The sequence below is a fragment of the Cyrtonyx montezumae genome, unplaced genomic scaffold, assembly GCF_038088225.1.
Source record: "Cyrtonyx montezumae isolate F1298 unplaced genomic scaffold, pur_monq_1.0 scaffold_2, whole genome shotgun sequence".
NCBI lineage: Eukaryota > Metazoa > Chordata > Aves > Galliformes > Odontophoridae > Cyrtonyx > Cyrtonyx montezumae.
This window is the reverse complement of record NW_027071936.1, coordinates 18,598,943-18,621,788: the sequence shown is the minus strand read 5'-3', so window position 1 is coordinate 18,621,788 and position 22,846 is coordinate 18,598,943. Positions and strand designations below refer to the sequence as shown.

Here is a 22,846-nt window from a genome sequence, read left to right as displayed (position 1 = left end):
CATGGGTTCATATGGCATTTGGATGTTTTCTTAGAGAAGATACAAAAAAATATTGGTTACCAAACTTTGGGAGTAATTAAATACTATAAGAATTAAGAGGAAGAAGAAGTATTTTAAAGCTAAGGAGGAGGTAGAATACTACATTATAAAATGCAGGTTAAAAGTTCCTGCTTATAAGTTCACACACTCTGGCATTTAACAGGCACCACTTTCCACAAAGATACTCTGTGTATGAATTGAATAACCACTACTCCTCAGCATAAAAATCCAGCTACCTGCAAAGCAGCTAATTTTGCAGATACTTTGCTATTACAGTGAGATGAACTCCAGTTATCACAGCTGATAGGCCCACTTGAATCCATCTGCTCCTCACAGCATTCTTCAGCAGAACCTTGCACTGAAGTCACTATTACTATACCCTTCTATCTCATAGTTGAACACAGGGAAATACCTTGAATAGCCTAGTAGTAGAGACAGACAAAGCCTACCCACCAACAAGCATATATGTACTGCTCCACCCAGACAATAACCTACTGGAAGAGGGTACTGAGACATATCTTTTGGATCAGGAGGTGGTTAGGATCTGAAGGTAAACCTCTCTCTATAAAGCACAGCATACTGGAGAGTGGGAGGGGAAGAATTTATGCCCACAGGCCAAGTTTTCCCTACCTTTCTTATTATGGAAGGAGCAGCCACCTGCTATTTTAAAAACAAAAGAATTTAAGATGCTAAGACACAAAGGAGAAAAAATCCTAAAAAACAAACCAACTCAGTCCTGTATTCCCTTTCTGGCCCTTCAAACAAGAAAAAATCTCTCAATAGTATGTTCCAGTCTTGAGGTGGTGTGTGGGAAGAACTTTGAACTGATTTTTGTACCAAGCTTTCACCACACATAACCCAGTCGAGATAATTATGATTTTGCACGTGATCAGAACTTGCAACAGAAAATCATGAATGGCATTTTAGGTTCTACAGTGAAAAGCAAGTAATCTTGAAATGACACGACTGCAAGGATCTCCATTGGTAAATCCTGTCACATTTTGGCCAGAAGGAAACTTAACAGATGTACAGAAGCTAACATGACCAAGGAAATAGAACTAACAGCCTGAAGGCAAACCAGACCTGCACCACAAACACTAGCAATCCCTTCTGGTAGACAAAATACAAAGCTGGTCTAAACTGTAATCTGTCCTGGAAGATGGCTCTAGATGCAGCTCTGGATTTCTCATTTATCAGGTAGAAATGACAAAGTTCATCCACTATTTTGCTCATGACATTGAACAAACACCACAGATGGAGGGAGCATACAAGGAAAAGCAGTCAAGAATTTTATTGGTTAACATCATAAAAAGCTGGGATTTTTAACAGGATTTTAACAGGATTTATCCTGAAAGTGTTTAGCTGACAATTAGGAAAATATCCACCGTAAAAGACAAATATAGCTAGCCAATGCTTATCTGAGTGAGGGGTAACAGCTGAGATGCCTTAGGATCTTCAGTAAATGCTGCAAACAGTCTGGCAGAAGATCAGCTCTGGTATAGTGAAAAATCCTATAAACTTCATATGAAGAATGTCTGTGTGCAATTCTTCCAATTCAGCTCAAGTCTGAGATTTGCAGGAATCAAAATTTAAGGATGCAGCTTTCACTTCCTGTTTGAAGAAATAAAAGGGAAAAAGAAAAAACTGACATAAAAACTGACAGCTTACAAAAAAAATCTGTTAGAATTTACTGTTGTAAAAATCTTGATGAAATTATCTAATTTAATGAAGACCTATCTATGTAACTTATTTAAAGCAAAAGCAGTAATGCACCACACACTGATGTCACTAACAAGTACCTCCTACACCACAGGTGAGTGGAAGCATTTCTCCAATTACATCCTTCATAATTTAATATCAAATATAAAATCCTGAAAACTCGCTGTATTGGCAAACACTCCATGTTTATTTTTTCCTTACAACTTCTAAAAATGAAGAAATCAACAGTATTTGGTATTTCATATCAAAGTTAAGTAAAGTGAACTGATGAAAAATCTATTTTGAGAATTCTTTCCCAGAAGAGAATTACATGAACATTCAGAAGTATTTAAATTGTGACCTTGAAATTCACATTCAGGGACAGAAGTAAAATAGTGAATGATTTTAATCAGCAAAATTTTACAAATAAATGCAGCAGCACAATGCAAAAAATGCCTTAGAGTCCCTATCAACAAATATAGCTGTAATAAATTTTTTTTTTCCCCACAATGCTGCTTAAAGATAAAAGCTTAAATATTGTGAAACAGCTACATTTGATTTGCAGGTCACCAGGTGTAGAAGCTCTGCCACACTATCATACAGGACCATGCAAAAAGCTTATTACTGTACAGAATACTTGAAAGTATAGGCCCTCATGCAAGGATGAGTAAAGAATAAGCTTGCTTTTTCGTTGTTTTTGTAAGGCCAAAACAGCACTAACAAATTCCTTTTACTGTGTGTAAGGAAAAAAGCTGATTTCCTATATTTCTTCAAGGAAGAAGAAGAAGTTGGAATGAAAGCAGGGTTCCAACAATACCCACAGGGAACAGCATAACAATTTATGCTTTTTCATAAGACTACAGCCCAACAAATATAGTGCACTTTAAGTTTGCCTTCATGGGTAGAAATAAACATGACATCTATTTGCCAACTACATTTTGACAACTGCATTACATGTTGCCCCCTTTATAAATGGAAGTTAATAAGGAAGCCTATATATTGGACACTACTGCAGATAGTTGATATGAACATAACATTGTAGAAATAGACTAAGCAACTTAAGATTTTATTTATACTTTCTCTAGCTTTCTTTAAATCTTGTTCAAAAGCAGATGGAGTTTCCTGCAGCTCAAGCTTTTATCTTCCCACATGGAAAGGTACAGATCTGCAAAAGCAGGGTCATGAAATGATTGCTTTGCTTTCCATTCTCTAGCCTTGGAAATACCTAAAACCCAGAGTATTTACCCTAGAGTAAATCTGAAACTCTTGTTCAAGAATCATATGCCTCTTTCTAATGCAAAGGTCCTAGTGTTAACTTCTAAAATCCTTCCAAACATGGAAGGGACACAGCCTTGAGTACAAAATGAATATTCATCACCTTGAGCCACCTATAATCATGGAAGAGTAATACCTTCTGCTACCTCAGTATTCTAGCTTTTCACTTCTTCATGCTGCTGTAGAAGGAAGATTCTTTCAGACATCTGAATATGACCTAAGCATTCAGAACACTTACCTAAAGCCAGGATGAGAAGTGCAAATCTAGAAATAAAGTCCTATAGTACAGCAATTCTGTCCTTCCATGTCATGGATACAAATTTCACAAGATTGGACAATAAAACAACAAATACAAAGTAGAAATTAAGTACTTCTCTTTCATATATACTTTCTCTCTCAGAAAACACTGATGCAAAAGCGTATGCTTGAAACCATTTAATAAACAGTTACGTAGCTTATGATTCATTTAAAACATTAAACAATGCAGAGAATATTTTCACACAGTTTGCTGAAAACAGAAACCTGAGGAACATCCCAGATTGTGAGGCAAAGCACGCACTTACAAACAAGCAGAATGAGCTTTAGTTGATTTGGGCCTTTGTGATGCCCCAGTAGGTGAAGCTGACATAGGTTTTTCCTTCTTCTGTCTCACTATACTTGATGCAGTACATGCTCTTGAAGCATTTCCTGTTAACAAATACACAAAAGTATGAATGCTTATGCTAGCATGAAGCTTTCTGAGACACCTATGTTACATTATATTACTATATTCATTACCATAATTTCCAGAACAAAACAAAAATGCCCACAATCATTCTAAGTTGAATACAAAACCAAAACATTGTGAGTCATTTCTAAATGGTCAGAACAAGAAAACCTGAGCATCAGTAATCACAGTGCAGTGGTTCTTTGAACTTACATGCATTACTGGGGATAAGTGACCCACTTCCAAGTATTACACAACTTCTGAAGAAGCAAAACAACTACCAGTAGATTTACACTTTCTAAAAAAAGTGGAGAATTTGAACTTCCTCCACTTAGTCCTTTCAGTAAAAAGGAAAAAAAACTGGCAAATTAAGAAGTTTTTTTTTACCTTCTTAAAGATTCTTAAAATGATTAGAAATTTAGGAAGGTAAATAAGCATTCATAAGTTCACCATACTTGTGGTATGCTTAACAAGATCAGTTTAATGATCTCTCTGCAATGAACCAATCTAGGGAAAACAAATGAATTTACTTTCTCAGCAATCATAATTCTGAATTATGAAAGAGAAACATGTATAAAGAAATGCAAGAATCTGCAGCTTCCCAGCACTTACGAGACAGGCCACGCTGCCTGGAAAGGGAACTTTGTTCTCTTCCAGATGGAGAAATATTCACATAGCTCACATAACGCTGATAGTCCCACAGCTGTTCAGAACGCCTCAGCCCAGGTGTTGGTTTCACTGCTGTCAGTCTCTTCAGTAAAGCCTTAATACCAAATAATTAAATATTAATATTAAATATATCAAATAATATCAATAAGGAGAATGAACAAGAAACTACAGAATAAGTATTCAAAGACTTATTTCTATTTTAATTGGGAAAAAACCCACCAATTTATTATTTTCCAACATGAACAACTTCACTGCTGACTAGTGCATACTACCCCAGACAGATGGCAGCAGAGGGGCACTCTGACAGGGAAGTGTGGATGAAGCAAAGATGTGCCACTTAATTCCTGCATGCAGGAAAAAAAAAGGCACCTATGGATGTTCATCAACACTTGCTGAACATTTCTAGAGACCAAACAGTGTGTGTGAGCACAGTGAGGCAGTGGGTGGTACATTTCAGCAGCAATGACAGTACCACTGCTGGTGCAGATTGCTATGAACACAGCATGCAGGCTCTTGTTCATTGCTGACAAAAATGCAGAGCTAATGGAGGTGACTGTCGAAAAAGCATTGAGAATCTGCTCTTTCAAATAGTGTTATTACTATGCTTTTGGTACCTGTTGTTGTTCCCATGGAAATAAATAGGTGGCATTATTTTCAGAGCAAGTCCCAGATGCAACCCTAGACAATTCCTCTTCACTCAGTGCAGCCTAAGGAAGCCACAAGGCTGGACACCTCTACCCCATAGGATCCCTAGAGAGAGCTACTGACCTCAATTCTGTGAAACTGTAAAATGAAAAGCACAATGTTGGACTTTTTTTTTTTTAAACATCATCCTTTCTAAGTATCTTATCCTTAACATAATTTTAACAATAATTTCAACTATGACCTCATATTATTTCTTCCAAATGAAATCAACCCTGGCAATCATAAGGCAAGCATTACATCACAACAGCTACCTACATAGTACTTCTGAAGATGTACCCATTTTCCTCAAACTTTATTATCACTTGAAATTCTTAAACCAAGGCATCCCATCTTCCAGAATCTAAGAATTTGTAGCAGGACAAATTAGGAAGGACTCTGGTATATCCAACTCCCAGTTAACAGGTTCATGTTAGTATATTTAGCTTCCAGTGCCTGTTTTTCAGAGAACTATGCATTCTCTCTGCTAATTTAATTTGAATGGATGGCCTATGATATTTGACAGCAACAAAATCACTGGTCAGAGTTATAACATCCTATCAATGAGAGACTATGCAAACTGCATTACACAAGTTTCCAAAGGGCAAGTGATACCACTATTAATAAGGATGTATTGTCTAAACAATTACTTATGTGGCAGACATCAAGAATCTATACTGCTGTTAAACTACACTTCATATGAAGTGATCGTTTCCCCACCACCACTCCCATCTGCTCTCAGGTTCTGTTCAGTTTTCTTACTGTTGGTATTTTTTTGTTTGCTTGCTATTTTTAGACAGGATTTTTTGTTATAGATGAAAAAAATCACAGAAAGTGCTTTGGGAAACAGCACAACATTTACAAGATGTTATTTGCCATTGTCTAGCTGTAATTGGAATGTACAAGCTCTCAGTACTTTTTACACAGGACTGGAAACCTGCACAGTGTGCAGGAGAGAAAGGACAAGCCATTTTGGCTCAGGCATATGTCACAAGTGCTCGCATTAAGTGCCAGCCAGTTCACTCTGAAGTGGAAATACCTAAGTAAGCAGAAGTCAAAGGAAGGACTCCAGCTAGAAATAGCTCTTCACTAAAGCCAGTTCAGAACACAAAATGCTAGACTTCTCCACATGTTACATCCAACATTTTACACAGAAGTTCGTCACTGTGTTCTAACACAACCACATGCATTTGTATTTGCAAAGAACATCTTCTACATTGTAAATGAAAGCTCTCAAAACAGATAGTAGGAGCAACATTCTCTTCCCTGTCAAAGTCATTTCATGTCTGCACTGCATCCATAATAGCTTCAGAATTTGCATGTCTTAATATTACAGTAATTTCAAGCTTGCTTCCAAACACATGAATTTTAATATACCTGTTTAATCCCAGTTTAAATACAGTTCTCTGCTTTTACTACTGTCTGTATTTTAACAAGTAACTGTATTTTAACAAGTATCCAGCCCACATTACTAAGAGCAAAGTCAGATTATTCCTAATACAAGGATTGTTTTGTGAAAAGGTTAAGACTGGACATCATACAATCCTTGCCCATGGAAAGAGAAGATGCAGACTGTGCAGTGCTTAAGAGGCTCCATCACTATTTTAAGGAAAATTTGTTTTAAGAAAAGCTTTTGTAGAGAACTAGCTCTCATGGTATCCTACCTTCTGCTAAACACTAAGGACACACTAGTTGTGAACTCTGCAGTATGGAGAATGGCCTGCTTCATACAATCACCACACTAAAATGTGAGTCTTGATCTGATTATGTCTTTGTTACATATCTAATCCAATTCTTATTTTTCTACTAAGAAGTCTACTGTCTTGTGGACCAGGTAGCTACCTTCTACAAGTACTTTGAACAAATAACGTTCTTTTTCAATTATCCACTTAAATCTGCTAACTCTTTCACTGTATTCTCCTTAAAAGAGCATTCTGACAAATGAATTGAAGAACAGTGGCACTTTCCTTGGTCTGAAGTGCTAAATCTCTGTAGTCTTAATCTTGAACAACTGAAGTAATAGAAATTGTCATTGACTTTAACAAGCAAAGAATCAAATCAGACTAAGTAATCCAGGTGCTCAGAGGCAAAGATGTGCTCCTGATCAGATTTATAGAGAAAAATGAATAAGACACAAATGCAGGAATCTGTTAGTTGCTCTTAATAGTAGCTGCTCAGAGCACCTGATTCAAGCTCAGTAAGATTGATTGCACTAGCATTCAGACAGCCAACTATTTTCACTATTGTTTTCTCCTCTCTCATGGAAAGGGATGTAACAATGTCATTGACCATTCCCTAGCTTGGAAAAAGCAGCCTTCCAAGGTAAGAGATGCTACTTTTTCTTGTTTTACTTCTCTTTTTAAACATATGAAGGCTTCGGTTTTCACCTCCTTTGAATTCTAGCCAGCTGACGAGCATGCCTTGACAGCTGTTCAGATTTATTTATATTATGCCTCCTCTAATGTCACTCTCATTAACAACCACACTGTCCCTTTGCAGAGCCCAGGTGGGGGAGGGTGAAGCAGATAACAGTGCATTCAAGGACAGCTTCTTGTTCTTAATGAGAGGGTTTTTAAGCTTCTTCAATTGCCAGGTATATTTCTCAGCTCTAACCTCACAAACTCTTAATATCAGAAACCTCTTAAAAGTTCCTCAGACTACAGAAAAGTACTTTTACCCGAACTGCCACATTTATCTGCAGCTGACATCCAGAGAAAGTAAGCTAGGAGAATACAGAAGATGAAAAGACACCATGAACAGTGTGATAAATAACCAAAATAACTTGGTAATTAGTGAATTTTTATCAGAATTACCACAGCAGTGGTAAGGAATCTCGGGTCTGGGTAAGGAATCCGCACAAAGAGCATGCAGCCTCAAAACTGTGACCACAGTTGCACTACACTTACATCCTACAGCAGTCTGTTCTAGTCAGGTGCCATCTACATACTAATCCCATATCTGGATGGCTTCTCCAGCAAAAAGGCCATGGAAATAATTTTCTTTTTCCTTTCTTTTTTTTGTATTTATTGTACTTCATAATCCTGAGAACCACCTGTTTGGTATTAGTCTAAGCATAATATGAATTAGAACCTAATAAGTGGCAGCATCTTACAAAGCTCTGCACACTGGAGTTTCTAAGAAGCCTCCAGCCCAGAGCCAGTGTTTCTGACCTCTTAAGAGGATCACTTCCTACAACTCTTCCAGAAAAAGAACAGTAAGGTGAAACAACCTCAGTATTCTTTCTACAGAAACACTAAGTTTGTAGCATCTGAGGTGTGGTGCTCTCAGATTTGGGAATGGTTCTTGGGGTAAAGCATAGAAGTAAGGCAGGAGAAAAGCAGCACAGAATTCCTGAGGAAGGCACGTACCCAAGTCCTTCTAGTCTTGTTTGTTTCCACACCAAGAAGTTGTGCCCTTGTTTGCAGCATGACATGGGCATCATAGGAGTTGCACTGCAACACAAGATTAAAGGCTGTGGGCCAAGCAAAATTATGTTCTCTGTATGTGGTGACAGCCAACACAGAGACACTAGCTCTCTTTTGCCTCTTCTCCCCCTCTGAATATCACAGCCCATCAGCACACTCAAATCAAGTGGAGATAAATGAACACGCTATGGCAGCTGCAAAACACTTTCTGACAAGGAAGCTCAGATTGGCCAGCAAAACAAAAGCAGCTCACGGTACAGGAGAAAGGAAACAGTTTAGCTGGAGGATCTCTGCACTTGTAGAGGTCACAATGCCCAGACAAAGTGGGAGGTAAAAGCCTTAAGGACACTTGCAGCACAGGGAGCCAGGCATATAGAAAGGGAAGCCACTCCACAGGTGAACACAGAACCATTTTTCAGACAGGTGTGAGAGGCTGACTATACTAGAGCTAGGATCAGAGTTGTATTCACTGGGACACAGTACATTTCAGGAGAGTATGACACAGGAATGAATTTTAACATATACCAGCAGAAACCGTGATTAACTCATGTCAATACAGTGACTATGTAGACAGGAGAAAAGAGTATCATCAGTTACACTTCGTTCCCTTTCCATGGCAGAGGAGAGTGGCTGGGCATACCTTCAGACAAGGAAGTTTTCTCAATCAGCAGCGTCCCCTACTGGCAAGAGCTGCCCTCCAGGCATGCTAGCTCAGATCAGCAACCCAGAGTAGGTTCTATTGAGGAAAGCACACAGGCACGGACAGCAAGTATAAAATTCTGATACTATTAAATGCCAAGTGCCTGCACCTGAGATTAAGCTGCCTTTTCTTAAGGATAAAGGAAAGGCAATGCTTCAAGAACATTCTAGCAGAACAAGTGATAGTTTTCCTTAAACAAGATATTAACTTCACAAAAAGAAAGAAAAGCTATAATTCAATGGGGGGAAGAAAAAAATACTCAGCACCTGACCTATCTCATCCTCTGTAAACGCTGTTATAGATTTCTCTTCCTGAATTCGTTGGGAAAGCCTGCACCATTCTTCAGCGTTTCACAAAGGCGTATCAAAAGGCACATCCCTTATCTGATACCTCAGATCTTACATAAGGAAAAAATCCTATCAAGAAAGAGAAGACTGGTAAAGTTCAATGAAATTTCAGTTCTTAACTATACAGTGGTTGCTGACCAGAAGAAAACAAAAGTTCACACAGTACATACTTTTAGCTATATAAAAGCAAAATTGTCCTGATCAATGGACAGGGTAGGGAAGCACTTTGTAGCTTTCAGCCCACTCTTCATGGTCTCTGAGAAAAGCATGTCATGCCCACAATGCCAGAAAAGCAGCACTAGAAAAATCAGTATGTTACAAGTGTGATGTTCAAAGTGCATGTACACTTGAAACAAGGAAACAATTGCTCAAAAGCAAATAGTGTTAAATGAAACTTAAGAGCTGTACTAATCAATTGGTCTGCTGAGAAGAAAATGCATTGTCTTGAGTTTGAGGGAATTAACAGACTAAGTGATTTTAGTTTAAAATAGTATGACATCCATCCATCTTGTTGCCAGATCTGCTAACATCCATACAAGAGTCTAAACTTGTTTTATCTCTAAAATAAGTTTTTATGGTTGCCACATATATTCAAATAATAAGAGCAGAGAGCTACAAATACTGAAAGCACTGGATGGATAGCTATAAAAGGATTCAGAAACAAGAATGGCATTCACATTGTATCCGCTGTTTTGAATGTAATGGATTTGATGCCATTGTATCAATCGCTTTGTATTCTGTGAGCTTGTTCCTGAAAGATCAATAATCGTAATGCATAAAGTAGGACAAACAGAATTGACTATGCAGAATTATGATTGTGTAAATGAAAATTCACCTTAAATTGAATAACACTAAAAGTAGGACACAAAGTAAAATGTATTTTCACAAGAGAAAGCATAATTATACAAAGAGCATATTCATGGAAATTCATGGCAGACTTAGTGCAATAAAAACTGATTGGGCAGCACTTCTAGTTCTAAGTATTTAGCAGTGATTCGTTAATAATGAACAGTCCTCAAATTAGCATGCGAAAGTAGTTCTCAAAACTCACCAGGTTTTCTTTTTCAATTCTCCGCTGCTCCTTCTGCCTGTTGATGGCACTGTGGTACACTTGAAGATACGGTGAAGCCGACTTCCTCAGCATGTCAGTTCTGCTTCCCGGCATTGCATACAGTCGGGCCAGTTCTTGGAGCAGCCTCTGGTTTTCCTGATCAATTCGTCTAACTTCTTCATTTGAGAAAGAATAATTCTTCCTCATTCCTCTAGATGGATGAGCGATGCTTAGTTTTCGTCGTCGTTTATCCCTCAACTCTAGAGCAGCTTTAAAATCAGAGCAATGCCTAAGTTCTTTGTCTGCAGAAAAATCTTCTGCCATTCTTCTAGATGGATGACCTACAGTTAGTTCTTGCTGTTCTTTATTCTCCAACTGTGGAGCAGCTTTAAAATGACAGAAATAAAAGTAGGTTTATTCAGAAAGGAAACAAGAATGCAAATGTTACATTCTGTTAAGATTTACAGATCTGAAAAACCAAAGTATCTTTTCCCTCTGCCTATCTGAATTTCAGATCAATGCATTTTGCAATTTTTCAGGGACCGAATGCTTTCCTCAATACATTAATATTACACAAGATTCAGTACAAAAACCAAGTCCAATGTGGCCAAATACTTCCTGCTCACTAGGCACCTCCTCCTCACAGCCAGAAGTTCAGAAGAGCCGAATGAATATAATGAGCAACCAAACACTACAATAGGATTGGCAACACTCATGTTCTATAAGCAACTGAGTCTGACATCTTTATTCCTAAATAACACATACATCTATCAGCTTACTGTGCATGGCAATTACTTCTAAATGGTCAGTGTTCCTGATACCCATTTCAATGCAGTCACCTCTATCTCCACCTTCACCATCATGCATCAGTGCAATGCACACAAACTTCCATCCTCAGATATTTACAGTAGTTGCAACAGTACCAGCCATCAGTATAGGCATTTACCTATACACAGTAACAGGGCCACCGGTATGTAGCTCTAAAGTAATACCGCATATCATCATAATCACCACAGTGGTTATTATTTGCACTAGCAACACAAGCATAAGGTAAGTCTTTCAGGCAACAACAAACAGCTTTGGAAAGCTGAAACTAGAAATAATCCACAAAAACAGGAATCATACTGTCACTTAATATTTATAGGTCTGCACATGGAAAGCGATTTTCACTTTGCTCTGAAGATATTTAAGATGCCCGCAGAACAAATTATGTTTTAGATTGAAAATTGACATTGGGAAAGCATGACTCAGTTATACAAAATGCATTTCCTGAAGCAATTTTGCATATTTACTCCTGAAGCAGTGCTGCATCATGATGGTACAGGAACTGCAAAGAGAAAGATCAAAATTAAGTTTAATGGATGATGAGACTTTATGACAGCGGAAGAAATAGTTGGAAGATTGCAATTTAAGAAAGTAAAAACACTAGAATATTAAACCAGGACTGGAGGCTTTGAGATAGAAAAATAAAACAAAGAATGCACACTGAAATATACAACAAAGCAGACGTGGACATTCCACAAGATAAAGTATTAACTGGAAAATCTCACGCTTATGCTTAATCATGGTTTTGCTGAAGCTTAGCTATCAACCTCAGAAAAAGCAAAAGCTTAGGGATAGAACTTTGCTGTTCTATTATTACCCATCTGAGCCACAAGAAAGTCTGTGCCATAGGATCAGTGGTAGCAGGTTAGATCAGATACCTAGAGCCAAGAGATGGAGCAGGAAACCTTACTCAAAGCACTATCTGTATCACTCCAATATCACAAAGCCTCCAGAAGATAACTCTTGCTCTTACTCACAGGACCATGCAACCAAAGCAGAAGCTTTGAGCAAAGCACAAAAGGAAACAGACAGCATTATTTCCTCAGCAAACATTTCCATGTCAGCAATCTTAAAGCAAGGAACTGCTGAGGCAGTCATTAATAGCTTACAAGTCTCAAAGAATGATGAGCACACACTTACTTCAAAAGGAGACAAAAACATTATTGCAATCTGTCAACTGATTATATTCCAGAAATGATGCAAGTACATACTACTACTTTTTAAAAGTTAGAAACAGTAGCTGGAAATCAAAATCCAAGTTGATGAATTCTGGAATCCCTCTCTGGAAATCAGTAACTTTGTCCCATCACTAAATGCAGCCTAATGTATGCACAGTTGCCCTCAGGCAAGCGTAGTCACAAGGCTGTTGGCATTAGCAAACATTGCTCTATTAGGTTGTCAAGGGAAGATGAAAATCATTTCAAATTCAAAACACAAAACAGCACAGATCCAGTGTTCTAACCAACAGGTTAATAAAGTATAATGTCATTTGATAAACACCCACATACATTAGCAAGTTATTCTCAAGTAAAAAGTAGTATTCCTATCAAAGTCGTTTAGGAATCAAACCTGGGTAAGAATCACACCTGTAAACCTACAAGGGACAAAAAAATGCATGGAAAATAACTAGCACCACACCATTAACAGGGTAACATCAAGCCACCATATACTTAGGAAAAAACAATTAAATATATCCTTATGGGAACATGGTAAAATAGCACTGCCGAACACAGTTGGAAAAACTTAACTTGTAATAAATACATTTGGGCAGTTGTACATTCCACATGGAGCCACATTATACAGTTTTATCATGGAGCTGGGAGACACTACCACCTTTTGTCTTATAGCCATTGCATCTCATGAGTTGAGCAGGACCACACACCATATGCAAGTAGAAGGCAGGCTGTGACAAAGAAGAGTCATTCAACTGTTCAGCTGAAGTCCTGACCTGGCTTTGTGCCCAAAATGCTACCAGTTACGCAATCTCTTGCATTTATGTCTCTAAATAACCAGTGAAAATTTCAGACAGTGACCATATCATAGGACTAGAGGGAATGGCCTCAAATCATGCCAGGGGAGATTCAGGTTGGACATTAGAAAATACTACTTTTCCAAAAGAGTGCTCAGGTGCTGGAATGGGCTGCCCAGGGAGATGGTGGAATCACTGACCCTGGAGGTGCCCAAGGAACATTTTGACACTGTGTTGAGGAACATGGTTTAGTGAGAACTATCGGTGACAGGTATACAGCTGGACTGGATGATCTTGTAGGTCTTTTCCAACCTTAGTGACTCTATGATTCTATATGCCACAATTAAAATAAAAAGAAAATGAACTGCTTCAACCACCACAAAAGCTCTGCTGTGAAGTTGCTTGACAAAATCTGAGCAGGTGACTGGCAAAGCCCAATAACTAAACTCTAATAAGAGTGTGGTTGGGTTACAGAAGACTCCCACAATTCCTAACTGAATTCCAGACTCTAAACAGGGAAGTAGAACAGCACATTTCCCTGAAGAGGACAGGGCACAGAGATCAATCTTACAGTCTATAGATCTTCCCTACTTCCTTCAGCTCCTCAACAGATCTTTATATTACTAACCTTCAGAGGAAGAAAAGTAACAGAATGCATACTATGCAACTTCCTGAAAGAGAATCACTAATATTACAGGGCAAGTGCTTGTTCCTGACAAGGAGAATGTCAAGGATCTCTGTAGAGCCAATGCTTCTTGAACCGTCAAATAAACCATAGTAGCAATTTAAGGAAGTAGCAAAAAAAGGGGTGTAGGTCTCACCAAAAAAGTAGCAACACTGTTTCTGTGGTCAGCATCACTTTCAGTAGCAGTACTCTGTCAGCAACAAGGCTTCCAAACCTGTAATTTCTAATCAGCAGCAATAGCTTATTCCCAAAGCTATGTAGCTGAAAACCCATCCAAGCTTGCACTACTATAAAACGCTATTTACACTCCCAAACATCTCTATTCCCTCCACAATTACTGTGACAAAATTATACAATTAGTAACACGTATGTACAGCCAAATGTGAATTGAACATGATTCCAACTTCACAGCAATAACAACATTTTCACAGTAAAGGTGGCAGGTGCCTAAGCAAAGTCAACACAAGCCTACAGAAGCACAGAATTTGTTTACTGATGATGAAAAGTCATGATCCCACAGAAGCAGTAAACATTTACTCTAAACACTCCTAGTACTTCAGGCACAGTTACCATTCTGAGTTTCAAATTTATTTGAACAATTCAGAATCAAGCAGCCCAGGTTAGAAAGGATCTTCAAAATGCATGGAGCCATAGAATAGTTTGGGGTGAAAGGGACCTCAAGGATCAAGTTCCAATCCCCTGCCACGGGAGGAGTAAAACCTTCTAGTTGCAATTTAATCCCAACACCTAAGTATTTTAACTGTTTAACTTGTTTTGCACTGGCCAACGACAATATAATAGTGAAGCTTCAAGTTGCAATTAAAGATTGTGAAGAATTTGTGACTTCTCATAAAACTTGGAACAGTTCATCTGTACCTTTATATTCCACCAATGAATAATGTAATTTAAACAGATCCCTACTCAGCACTTCATTGCTTCTGAACCATAAATCAATTATTTGGGGGAGAGAAGTAAACAAGCAGTAGCATTTGCATACAGCATGCAGTTCTACTTCTCAATTACTGATAAACAGTAAAAGAAATCTCCCTGTGGTATTCATGGGATTTCTAGGAAAGCTGGTTTCCATGGAGAGACACCTGACTCCCTTGCAAGCAATAAATGAGCTGTTTACTGCTTTCAATTTGTGAGCATTTAAATGACCTTGAAGACTAAAACCAGCCAAACCTTGCATAAAATACAAATGATAATTAGCAAGTAAAATGCATTAGAACAGGATGATACAGCTGTCTTAGTTACACTGAGGCTAAAATTAAAACCATGCACATTTCGCTCTGGAAATCCCATCAAGAAAATGCGTTACATTGCTTCAGTGCTTAAAGCACCAGGCAAATTCAAGAGTTTTTTTTATACTGCTCTGCCATCACAAATGCAAATCTGAAAAATATAAAAGAATTAAATCACAGTTCCTCAGAAATATCTAATAGTTTATCCAAAACTTGGACATAAACTATACTTACTATAACTATTTTATACTAGATTTTTTTCAAAGAGTTTAAAAAATATAAAATCAGGAGTTCTGTTAAAGGAAAAAGTGATTTTTTGAGTATAAATTCTCCTCTTTAAAGCTGTAAGCTTAAAATAAGGCTGCTATTTATTTCATGCAACAAGATATTGTACAGGTGTAATTCTAGTTTTTTCCAGTATTGCACACTTCTGTGATGTTAACATATACTGCATTGCTTTGCAGTCTTTAACAACTTCAGCTGATTCTCAAGCTCTAAATGAGAAAAGCCAACAGCTGATCTTCTACCTCTTCTACCTTCTACCCCGTGAAAGTGATTAGATGTGTGTATACATGCATATTATTTTATACTCACAGTTCAAATTAAGAACATACAAGAACTCAGTGAGAAAGCTATTTGTGTTTAGTCCAGCTGTAAAGTTCAGGGGTTGACATATATTTAAGTAGTACTTTGGATTTGGATGTTGTTAAACATGTTGTACAAATGCATAAACTCAGCATGAAGAGCACATGGGAAGGATCCCTAAGAAAATTTCAGTTGTTAAGGATTTGCCTAACTGACAAATTAAAGCTAAAATGTTAAAGCAGCTCAATTGAAGCTTCTATGTAATTTCCTACAATAACTGTATTCAGGAACACAGGGCTTTTATTTTCATAGCAACGATACTTACACAACAGTGTCTTTCACCAAGTGATTTTCTATGCTTTTTTAATTATAGAAAATGAGGCAGAGAAAAGGTAGAAAGATACATCAGAGAGTACACAGGTCAGGGAGAACAACAAGGAGTTCAGGTCTTCAGTCTGCAGACCTATGTCCTACTTAACCCAACTTCCTCAGGTTAATAATAGCTAATACCATGGACTTACAGACTAATTCTCACAGTCACTTCTGTGAAATAAGCAGGTATCAACCTCATTTTACAGAGAAGAAAAATACTAACTACTAAATTCTTTAGTACTCTGAATACCCTGGGCAATCCCAATCCCACTATTATTCATATTCAACATAAAAATTCAGATAAAGTGATACATAACATTCTTGGCATACCATTGAATTCTGAACCACGGAAATCAAAAGATTTGTCTAAAACCAGAGAGTAAGTCATTAGCATAATGGAACAAGAACTGGAGGGGAACTTAGTTCCCTTTTTTGCCAAACCCATCTCATCAGCTACATTACCTCAAGTCCCTAAAGTAAGGCAGGACATTGAATCAAGACATAGAATCTAAAAATATAAAAAAATCTCCAAATTTCTATCACTGTCTTTCTAACATACAGTTTCCAGTGGGCAATTCCAACAACAAATTTTTCTAATTTTTTTTGCATTGAATTATTTCATACCCTGCTTCTCTGTTCAGGTTGCACAGGAGTTCAAGTAAGATTTGCTAGTGCAAGAAATTCAGGTCTTCCAAGTATTCGTATTTCCAATGCACTGAGTTTTCTGAAATAAACTGCTTCAGGGCCACTCAACACAATGCAGTAACAAATTACACTGAAGTTTTGTAAATTTCAGGGACCTTGGGAAATGAGACTCACATAGTGCTATAAATACTTATGTCCAGCTGTAATTTGACAAAAAAATGAACTACATGTTTCATCAGTGTAGACGATTGAATTCCATTGTTTAAAACTCACACATTCCTATTCTTTCCATAGTATAGTTAATACTATTTACATAACAATTTAAACCACCATGCTTACTTTCAAACATTCTAATAATATATCTGACTCAAATCTCCCTGATCTTCTCTTCCACTAAATGTAATTCTATGTTGTTTTCAACAATGTAAAAACATTCTACATTTTTTTAAATAAATGCATTTAAAAGTCACCTTTCAAATGCTGATTCAGGTCCATATCATTATGTAAGAGATTACTGCTGAAATCAGACTTGGATTCTAAGGGAAAAAGAAACATTAATACATGCACAAAAATGTATTTTGGAGCCTTAAGACTATTCAAGCATTTCATAGTACCAAAATTCTTCAAAACATACATATTATTGCCTCACACTGTCTTTTTACTTTTAATTTCTTAACATTTGAAGCTGCAAATTCAAATAACTGGGTAGAACTGCTGTCTGGAGTTGACAGGGATGTTATATCAGTACCTGTGTCTTCACATTGTTCCACACAGTCTCCAGGCTTTTGTTTTCCTTTTGGTAATCTTATTGCTGATCCACATTTCTGTTCTGGATACAGAAGAATTGAGCTACAAGCACTTCTCTTGGAGGAAGAATGCAATGAATCTGATAAAGAGCTATCAGAATCTGAATCTGAGCTTGAAGATGAGGAAGAGGAACTGGTAGTACTATATGTTTCGCTAGCCCTTCCTACATTGTAGGACTGCTTAGCTGACTCCAGTCTAATCTTCTGTTTCTTGCCATCATTACTACTATCTTCTACATCTGTATAATCTATTTCAGCAGGAACATTTTCCTGCATTCTCCTGCTTGCTGCAGATGTTGCTCCAGATGTACCTGCATTCTCACAAACTGGAGGAAGTGACAATGATGAAGCATCCTCAGGATTGTCTGTGCTATTCTGATTCTTCCACAGATCTTCCTGCTTCTCTTCACTTTCCTCCTCACAACAGTTTGCATCCTTTGAACTAGCAATCAAGTCAGGGTCTGAAAGAACTACTTTTGTATTTCCTTTCTCTATACATTGACCATTTTCTTCAGTTTCCTTCTCCTCAGCAAAATCACTCTCATAGAAAGTGTGATCCACTTCACCATCTGATGCATCTTCAAATCGGTCCACACTGAAATAGGTGTTGCCTGCAACCATCAGAAAAGGTTTCCAAATGTCAGCATAACAACAAATGCAAGTATACTTTTAATGTAATAGTTTCATTCCTTACTAGCTCTAATAATTTTTATTTCTTAAGTTAATTATGTAACATAGCAAGGGAAAACTCCATAGTTGAGTTTTATAATGAAACTTGGTACCACATTATTGTGCATGCTTACCTACTCCTTTCATCTGTTTGCCCATTCTCCAGGTTAAATTGTAATAGATGTGGGGTACCTATTAATGTTTTAGTCTGGATCAAGACACTGATTTTCTTGGCAGTCCTTTCTCTGTAATATACCATGTCTCATAGGAAGCAAACTTGATTCCTTTCAGAATCTAAAATAGCTTCCAAAGTGTGCTTAAGGCACAAGGCTAGTGTACTCAAAACAGTAGTCACTCCATTCACTCTCCCAGGAGCAGATGCTAGTTGAAAGTAAAAAAATCCTAAATTCATATACTGCAGTTATCAGGTCCTCACTGCTGGTACACTCTACAGATCTGCACCTGTAGTGCCATACTTCTTGCAGAAACATACGGTGTTAGCTCCTACACCAAACACACTCAGTAGAGGGGAGACAGTTTCCACTGGGAGATATAAAAGCTACATAAGTTAGGAGAACTAGAATATTAAGAGATGGTCTCAAAGAACAGATGATTTGTTGCCATGGCAAACAGAAGTGAAAAAGGAATTTCTAAGCTTGCTTTGAGCATGGAGGACTAATCCCAAGAAAGCTTCTACCCAAATTACTTCAAAATACAAGAATTACAAAGGTCATAGTCACTCAGGTCACTCAGTTATCTTGACACTTCCTAAATACTGCTCTGCCTCAGGGATTTGAAATCTGCACTTCCAAATAGAAAAAAGTAAAGAGAACAGAAATATTGTAAACCTTAAAAGCGGGAAGTGCAGAGTCTCCTGTGGTTTTAAGGCCCATGAAGAAACAAAGGAGCTAAATTAAGTTAAAGGTAGTATAAAGCTAAGAGCATGTTTACAAAAGAAGCAGAAGTTAATCTGATGCCATATGAGAAACATCTTAAAGCACCTAATAAAAAAGTTAAGTACTCTGAACTTGAAGTATTACATGAAATTCAGCAATATCTCATACACAATTTCCTATGATACCTGCCTTCAGAAAAGCTCATACAGCCTTCAATGTTCAACTGTCACATGAATTTCTGAATGTCTTATAATAGTTTTCTAAGAGAATAATACATTTTAATATATCAAGAGATGCACAAAATAAATGAGACTAGAACAACAGTATTTTATTATGACTGATGGTAAAATGTAGCATACTTCATTTGTCTCAAGTCAAGCACATAGATTTGCTCTGTTGTTGACAATGTTGTACATGTAAGAGTGAGAAGGAATAAGGCAAAACCAGGTTTGCAGGTGGAGGTACAGCTGAAATGCAACACTTTGTTGTGTAACCTACTTTTTGTTTCCTCACTGCTGCACTGTTCAGCAACAGAAGCTAAACAAATAGTATCTAATTGATTAGGCCACAACATAGCTGCACCCAGACATGTTAGATGTCTCACAGCTGAATACAATATCCCAAACAAGGAAAGAATTAAAGAGTGGCAAGAGGGCAGAGGGCCCACACACTCCTTCCCACCATCAGCACTAAACAAGAAGCACACATCTTCCCATTCCACATGGCTACAGATAGCTGAATCACCAGTTTTTCACCTAGAACTGAAACAGAACTGATTAACAGCCAACAACCACTGTTACCAGAAGAATTGCACTTTAGAAGTTGTAACATGCCTGCAGAACAGCAGTCATAACACCAATCAATTCACTGCCAAATGCTCTATCCACTTTTCTGGCACAACCCATAACTATTTCAGCCTCCTCCCTAATGGAAAACAGATGCACTACATTGGTCCATTTCTCTCACTCATGCTCTTAATCATTCAAACTAAACTTTAATTTTGTCAGTTTCCATTAAAAACAAAGAGGAAGCATGAAGAGTATTTTTTGTTCCTATGACTGTCACACAGCTAGAAGGTCTCTAAGAACATTTTTGCTATTTAGAGCAACACAGCAAATAAAAGCACACAACCACCACAGAGCCATAGATGATTGTAGGGCAAAGGCCCTTACAGTAACATATAAGCAATAAATATTGTTCCACTTGACTAAAAAATAGGTAACTCCCCTACTATGGAAAGCCAAAATACAAAACTAGTAAACAAAGCACAGCTTACACAGATTATCACACTGTTCAAGTATACATGCCTATTCTTTGCCACAGAACATGTGTAGTGCTCACATAGGCAAAGTTCCTAAAATGTATGACATGAACATCAGCTGAGATTACTGGATGGCAAATGCCTTCAAGAAAGACAAGACTTATTTTAGACTGCTGCCATCTTGGTTGAACATGAGACCAAGAAAGAAAAGTTCTAAAATGCAGCTCAGGTGGAAACACTGCCATTCATCTGCTATCATAACAGTCTGTTACACTCTCCCATGAATTTGAGGAGATACCCAGGTTTACTTGGAGACACTAAGTTCCAGGTATATTACTCTGTCATCCAGCTTCTGACATAGTACACTTGTAGATGCTCCTATCACCCATGCCACGGAAGGCTGTATACCATCCAATCCACAACTGATGGAAGCCTCCTTAAAGGAGGCACATGGACATGTAGCTGGGTCAAGCCTCTAAAGGAACCAGCCAACTTCCATTTCAAGCCCTCAGTGTGCAATTCTGGTGGGCCTCTAAACCCACAGAAATCTTAAGCAGAAAGACAGGATCCTCCAAATACATTTTTAAACAAAACCATGCTGAACTAAAAAGATTCCACTACATTGTAAGACAGCCCTAAAAAAAATAAGAGAACATCTCTGAACTCCTCAATCTTTCCCATGCTCCCCATCTCACACCATTACAAGAAGCACCTAGCTGAGAAATGAGAAAGGAATGATGCAACAAAACAAATGGTGGGAGAGCTTAAAGCATTTCAAAACCCGACTCTAAAGCTTTAGAGACTGATTATTTTAGCAAGCTGTTCTTAACAGTGATTAACTTTCTAGCAGCAGCAACAACATCACTTCAGCCCTCAGATACTCTGTAGTATTTCACTGTTCCTTTCTCTTGGTAACTGCTGTAATCAGCCACTACCAAGAAGTTTTCCAACCAGGAGAAAGATGCTGCTGTGAATAGGGCTTCAAGCCTAGAACGTATAACATGTGAGCATCCAAATGCAAACAGCAGATACACCCTGAGTGTTTCATAGCGAGAACAAAGATACATCCACGCACCATAACAAAATCAGCTTCTGAAGAGGCATATCCAGCAGAGGCACACGGGACCACCCTCAGCAACGCTTAATCCCCACCCGCCCCAGGGGACTCCGGCGGCTCGGCCCCAGCAGAAGCCATACAGACAGCCCCACACGTGTCACTCATGCCGCAAAATCCCCCCAGAAAAACACACTAACGAACACGCTCCCCACTTCGGTGGAGCAGCACAAACGGCAGAGCCAGTTACCACCCCCACCGGGCACCTATCCCCGTCCCAGCTACCTGCCATGGGTGAGTCGCTGCCCCCAGGCCTGCAGCCCAGATGCGTTATGGGAACGGCGCGGCCGCGGTAACGCCTCGCAACGTCACGGCCGCGTCACGCCAGGAGGAGGGAACCGCTCCCCTGCCCTTATATCGCGGGGCGAGGAAGGCGGGGCCTGAAGGGGGCGGCCCTCACGGCCTTCTTATCCCTTCCCGCCCGCCCTGAGCTGCCTGGGCGGCTTCTTTTTTTCTTAGTTTGCTTCACCCTGCAAGATGAAGGTGTAAGTGTAGCTGTGGTGTTGAGGTGAGGGTAACTGGGCTGAAGCAATGGAGCCTTAGGGTGAAGTGATGGGGTGCTGTGAGCCCCAGCTTGAGGTGGTGAGGTCTTCCACTGTGGGTGCTGGTGTGCTAGGTTAGGGCTGATGAGGTCTGATGCAGTGGTGTTTTGTGATTAAATGGGACGTGTTTCACAGAAGCATTGAGGTTAGAAAACATCTCTTAAGGTCACCAAGCCCAAATGTCCCTCACTGCCATGTCTATAAACTTCTTAGGCATCTCTAGGGATGATGACTCCACCACTTCCCTGAGCAGCCTGCTCCTCTGTGTTACCATTCTTTTGGAAAATAAAGGTTTTTTTATATTTGACCTGAATCTCCCTTGGCATGACTTGACATTGAGCCTATCACTGTTACCTGGGAGAAGAGGCTGACCCCCACCTCCCTACAACGTCCTTTTGGGTAGTTGTAGAGAGCAATAAAGTCTCCCCTGATCCTCCTCCAGACTGAACAATGCCTGCTCCCTGTAAGACTTGTATTGCACGCTCTGGGCACACTCTAGGGCCTCAAAGACTTGAGAAGAGACAGTGCCTGCTTCTGCTAGAAACTGAGCCTGATCTCTGCATCCTCAAGTTTAAGATAATTATTGCAGAAACATACACGAAGACTTCAGGCAGAGTTTCAATTACTTCTGGTGCTGGTGAG

At 38.7% G+C, this 22,846-nt stretch overlaps 1 protein-coding gene across 2 annotated transcripts; it reads right to left on the bottom strand.

Annotated features, from left to right (window-relative positions):
• Window positions 1-1,396: 1,396 nt before the first annotated feature.
• Window positions 1,397-21,967, bottom strand: CFAP97 (cilia and flagella associated protein 97). 2 transcript variants are annotated; one of them, XM_065736546.1, is made up of 7 exons: window positions 21,888-21,967; window positions 17,665-18,333; window positions 17,387-17,452; window positions 10,592-10,977; window positions 4,331-4,481; window positions 3,576-3,699; window positions 1,397-1,650 (listed from the first exon to the last, which is right to left on the bottom strand). In XM_065736546.1, the coding sequence occupies exons 1-7, from the start codon at window positions 21,892-21,894 to the stop codon at window positions 1,644-1,646; spliced, it is 1,410 nt and encodes a 469-aa protein (XP_065592618.1). In that variant the 5' UTR covers window positions 21,895-21,967; the 3' UTR covers window positions 1,397-1,643. The 2 variants fall into 2 exon arrangements, with proteins under 2 accessions (XP_065592618.1, XP_065592619.1); XM_065736547.1 differs by lacking the exon at window positions 17,387-17,452.
• Window positions 21,968-22,846: the final 879 nt, after the last annotated feature.

What these genes read in the sequence shown, in the direction of transcription:
- CFAP97 (XM_065736546.1), bottom strand. An exon ending in GGAACAATGTGAAGACACAG is followed by an intron (nt 17,453 to 17,664) that starts GTACTGATATAA and finishes TTTTTCCCTTAG; the next exon opens with AATCCAAGTCTGATTTCAGC. An exon ending in GAATTGAAAAAGAAAACCTG is followed by an intron (nt 4,482 to 10,591) that starts GTGAGTTTTGAG and finishes TTTGGTATTAAG; the next exon opens with GCTTTACTGAAGAGACTGAC.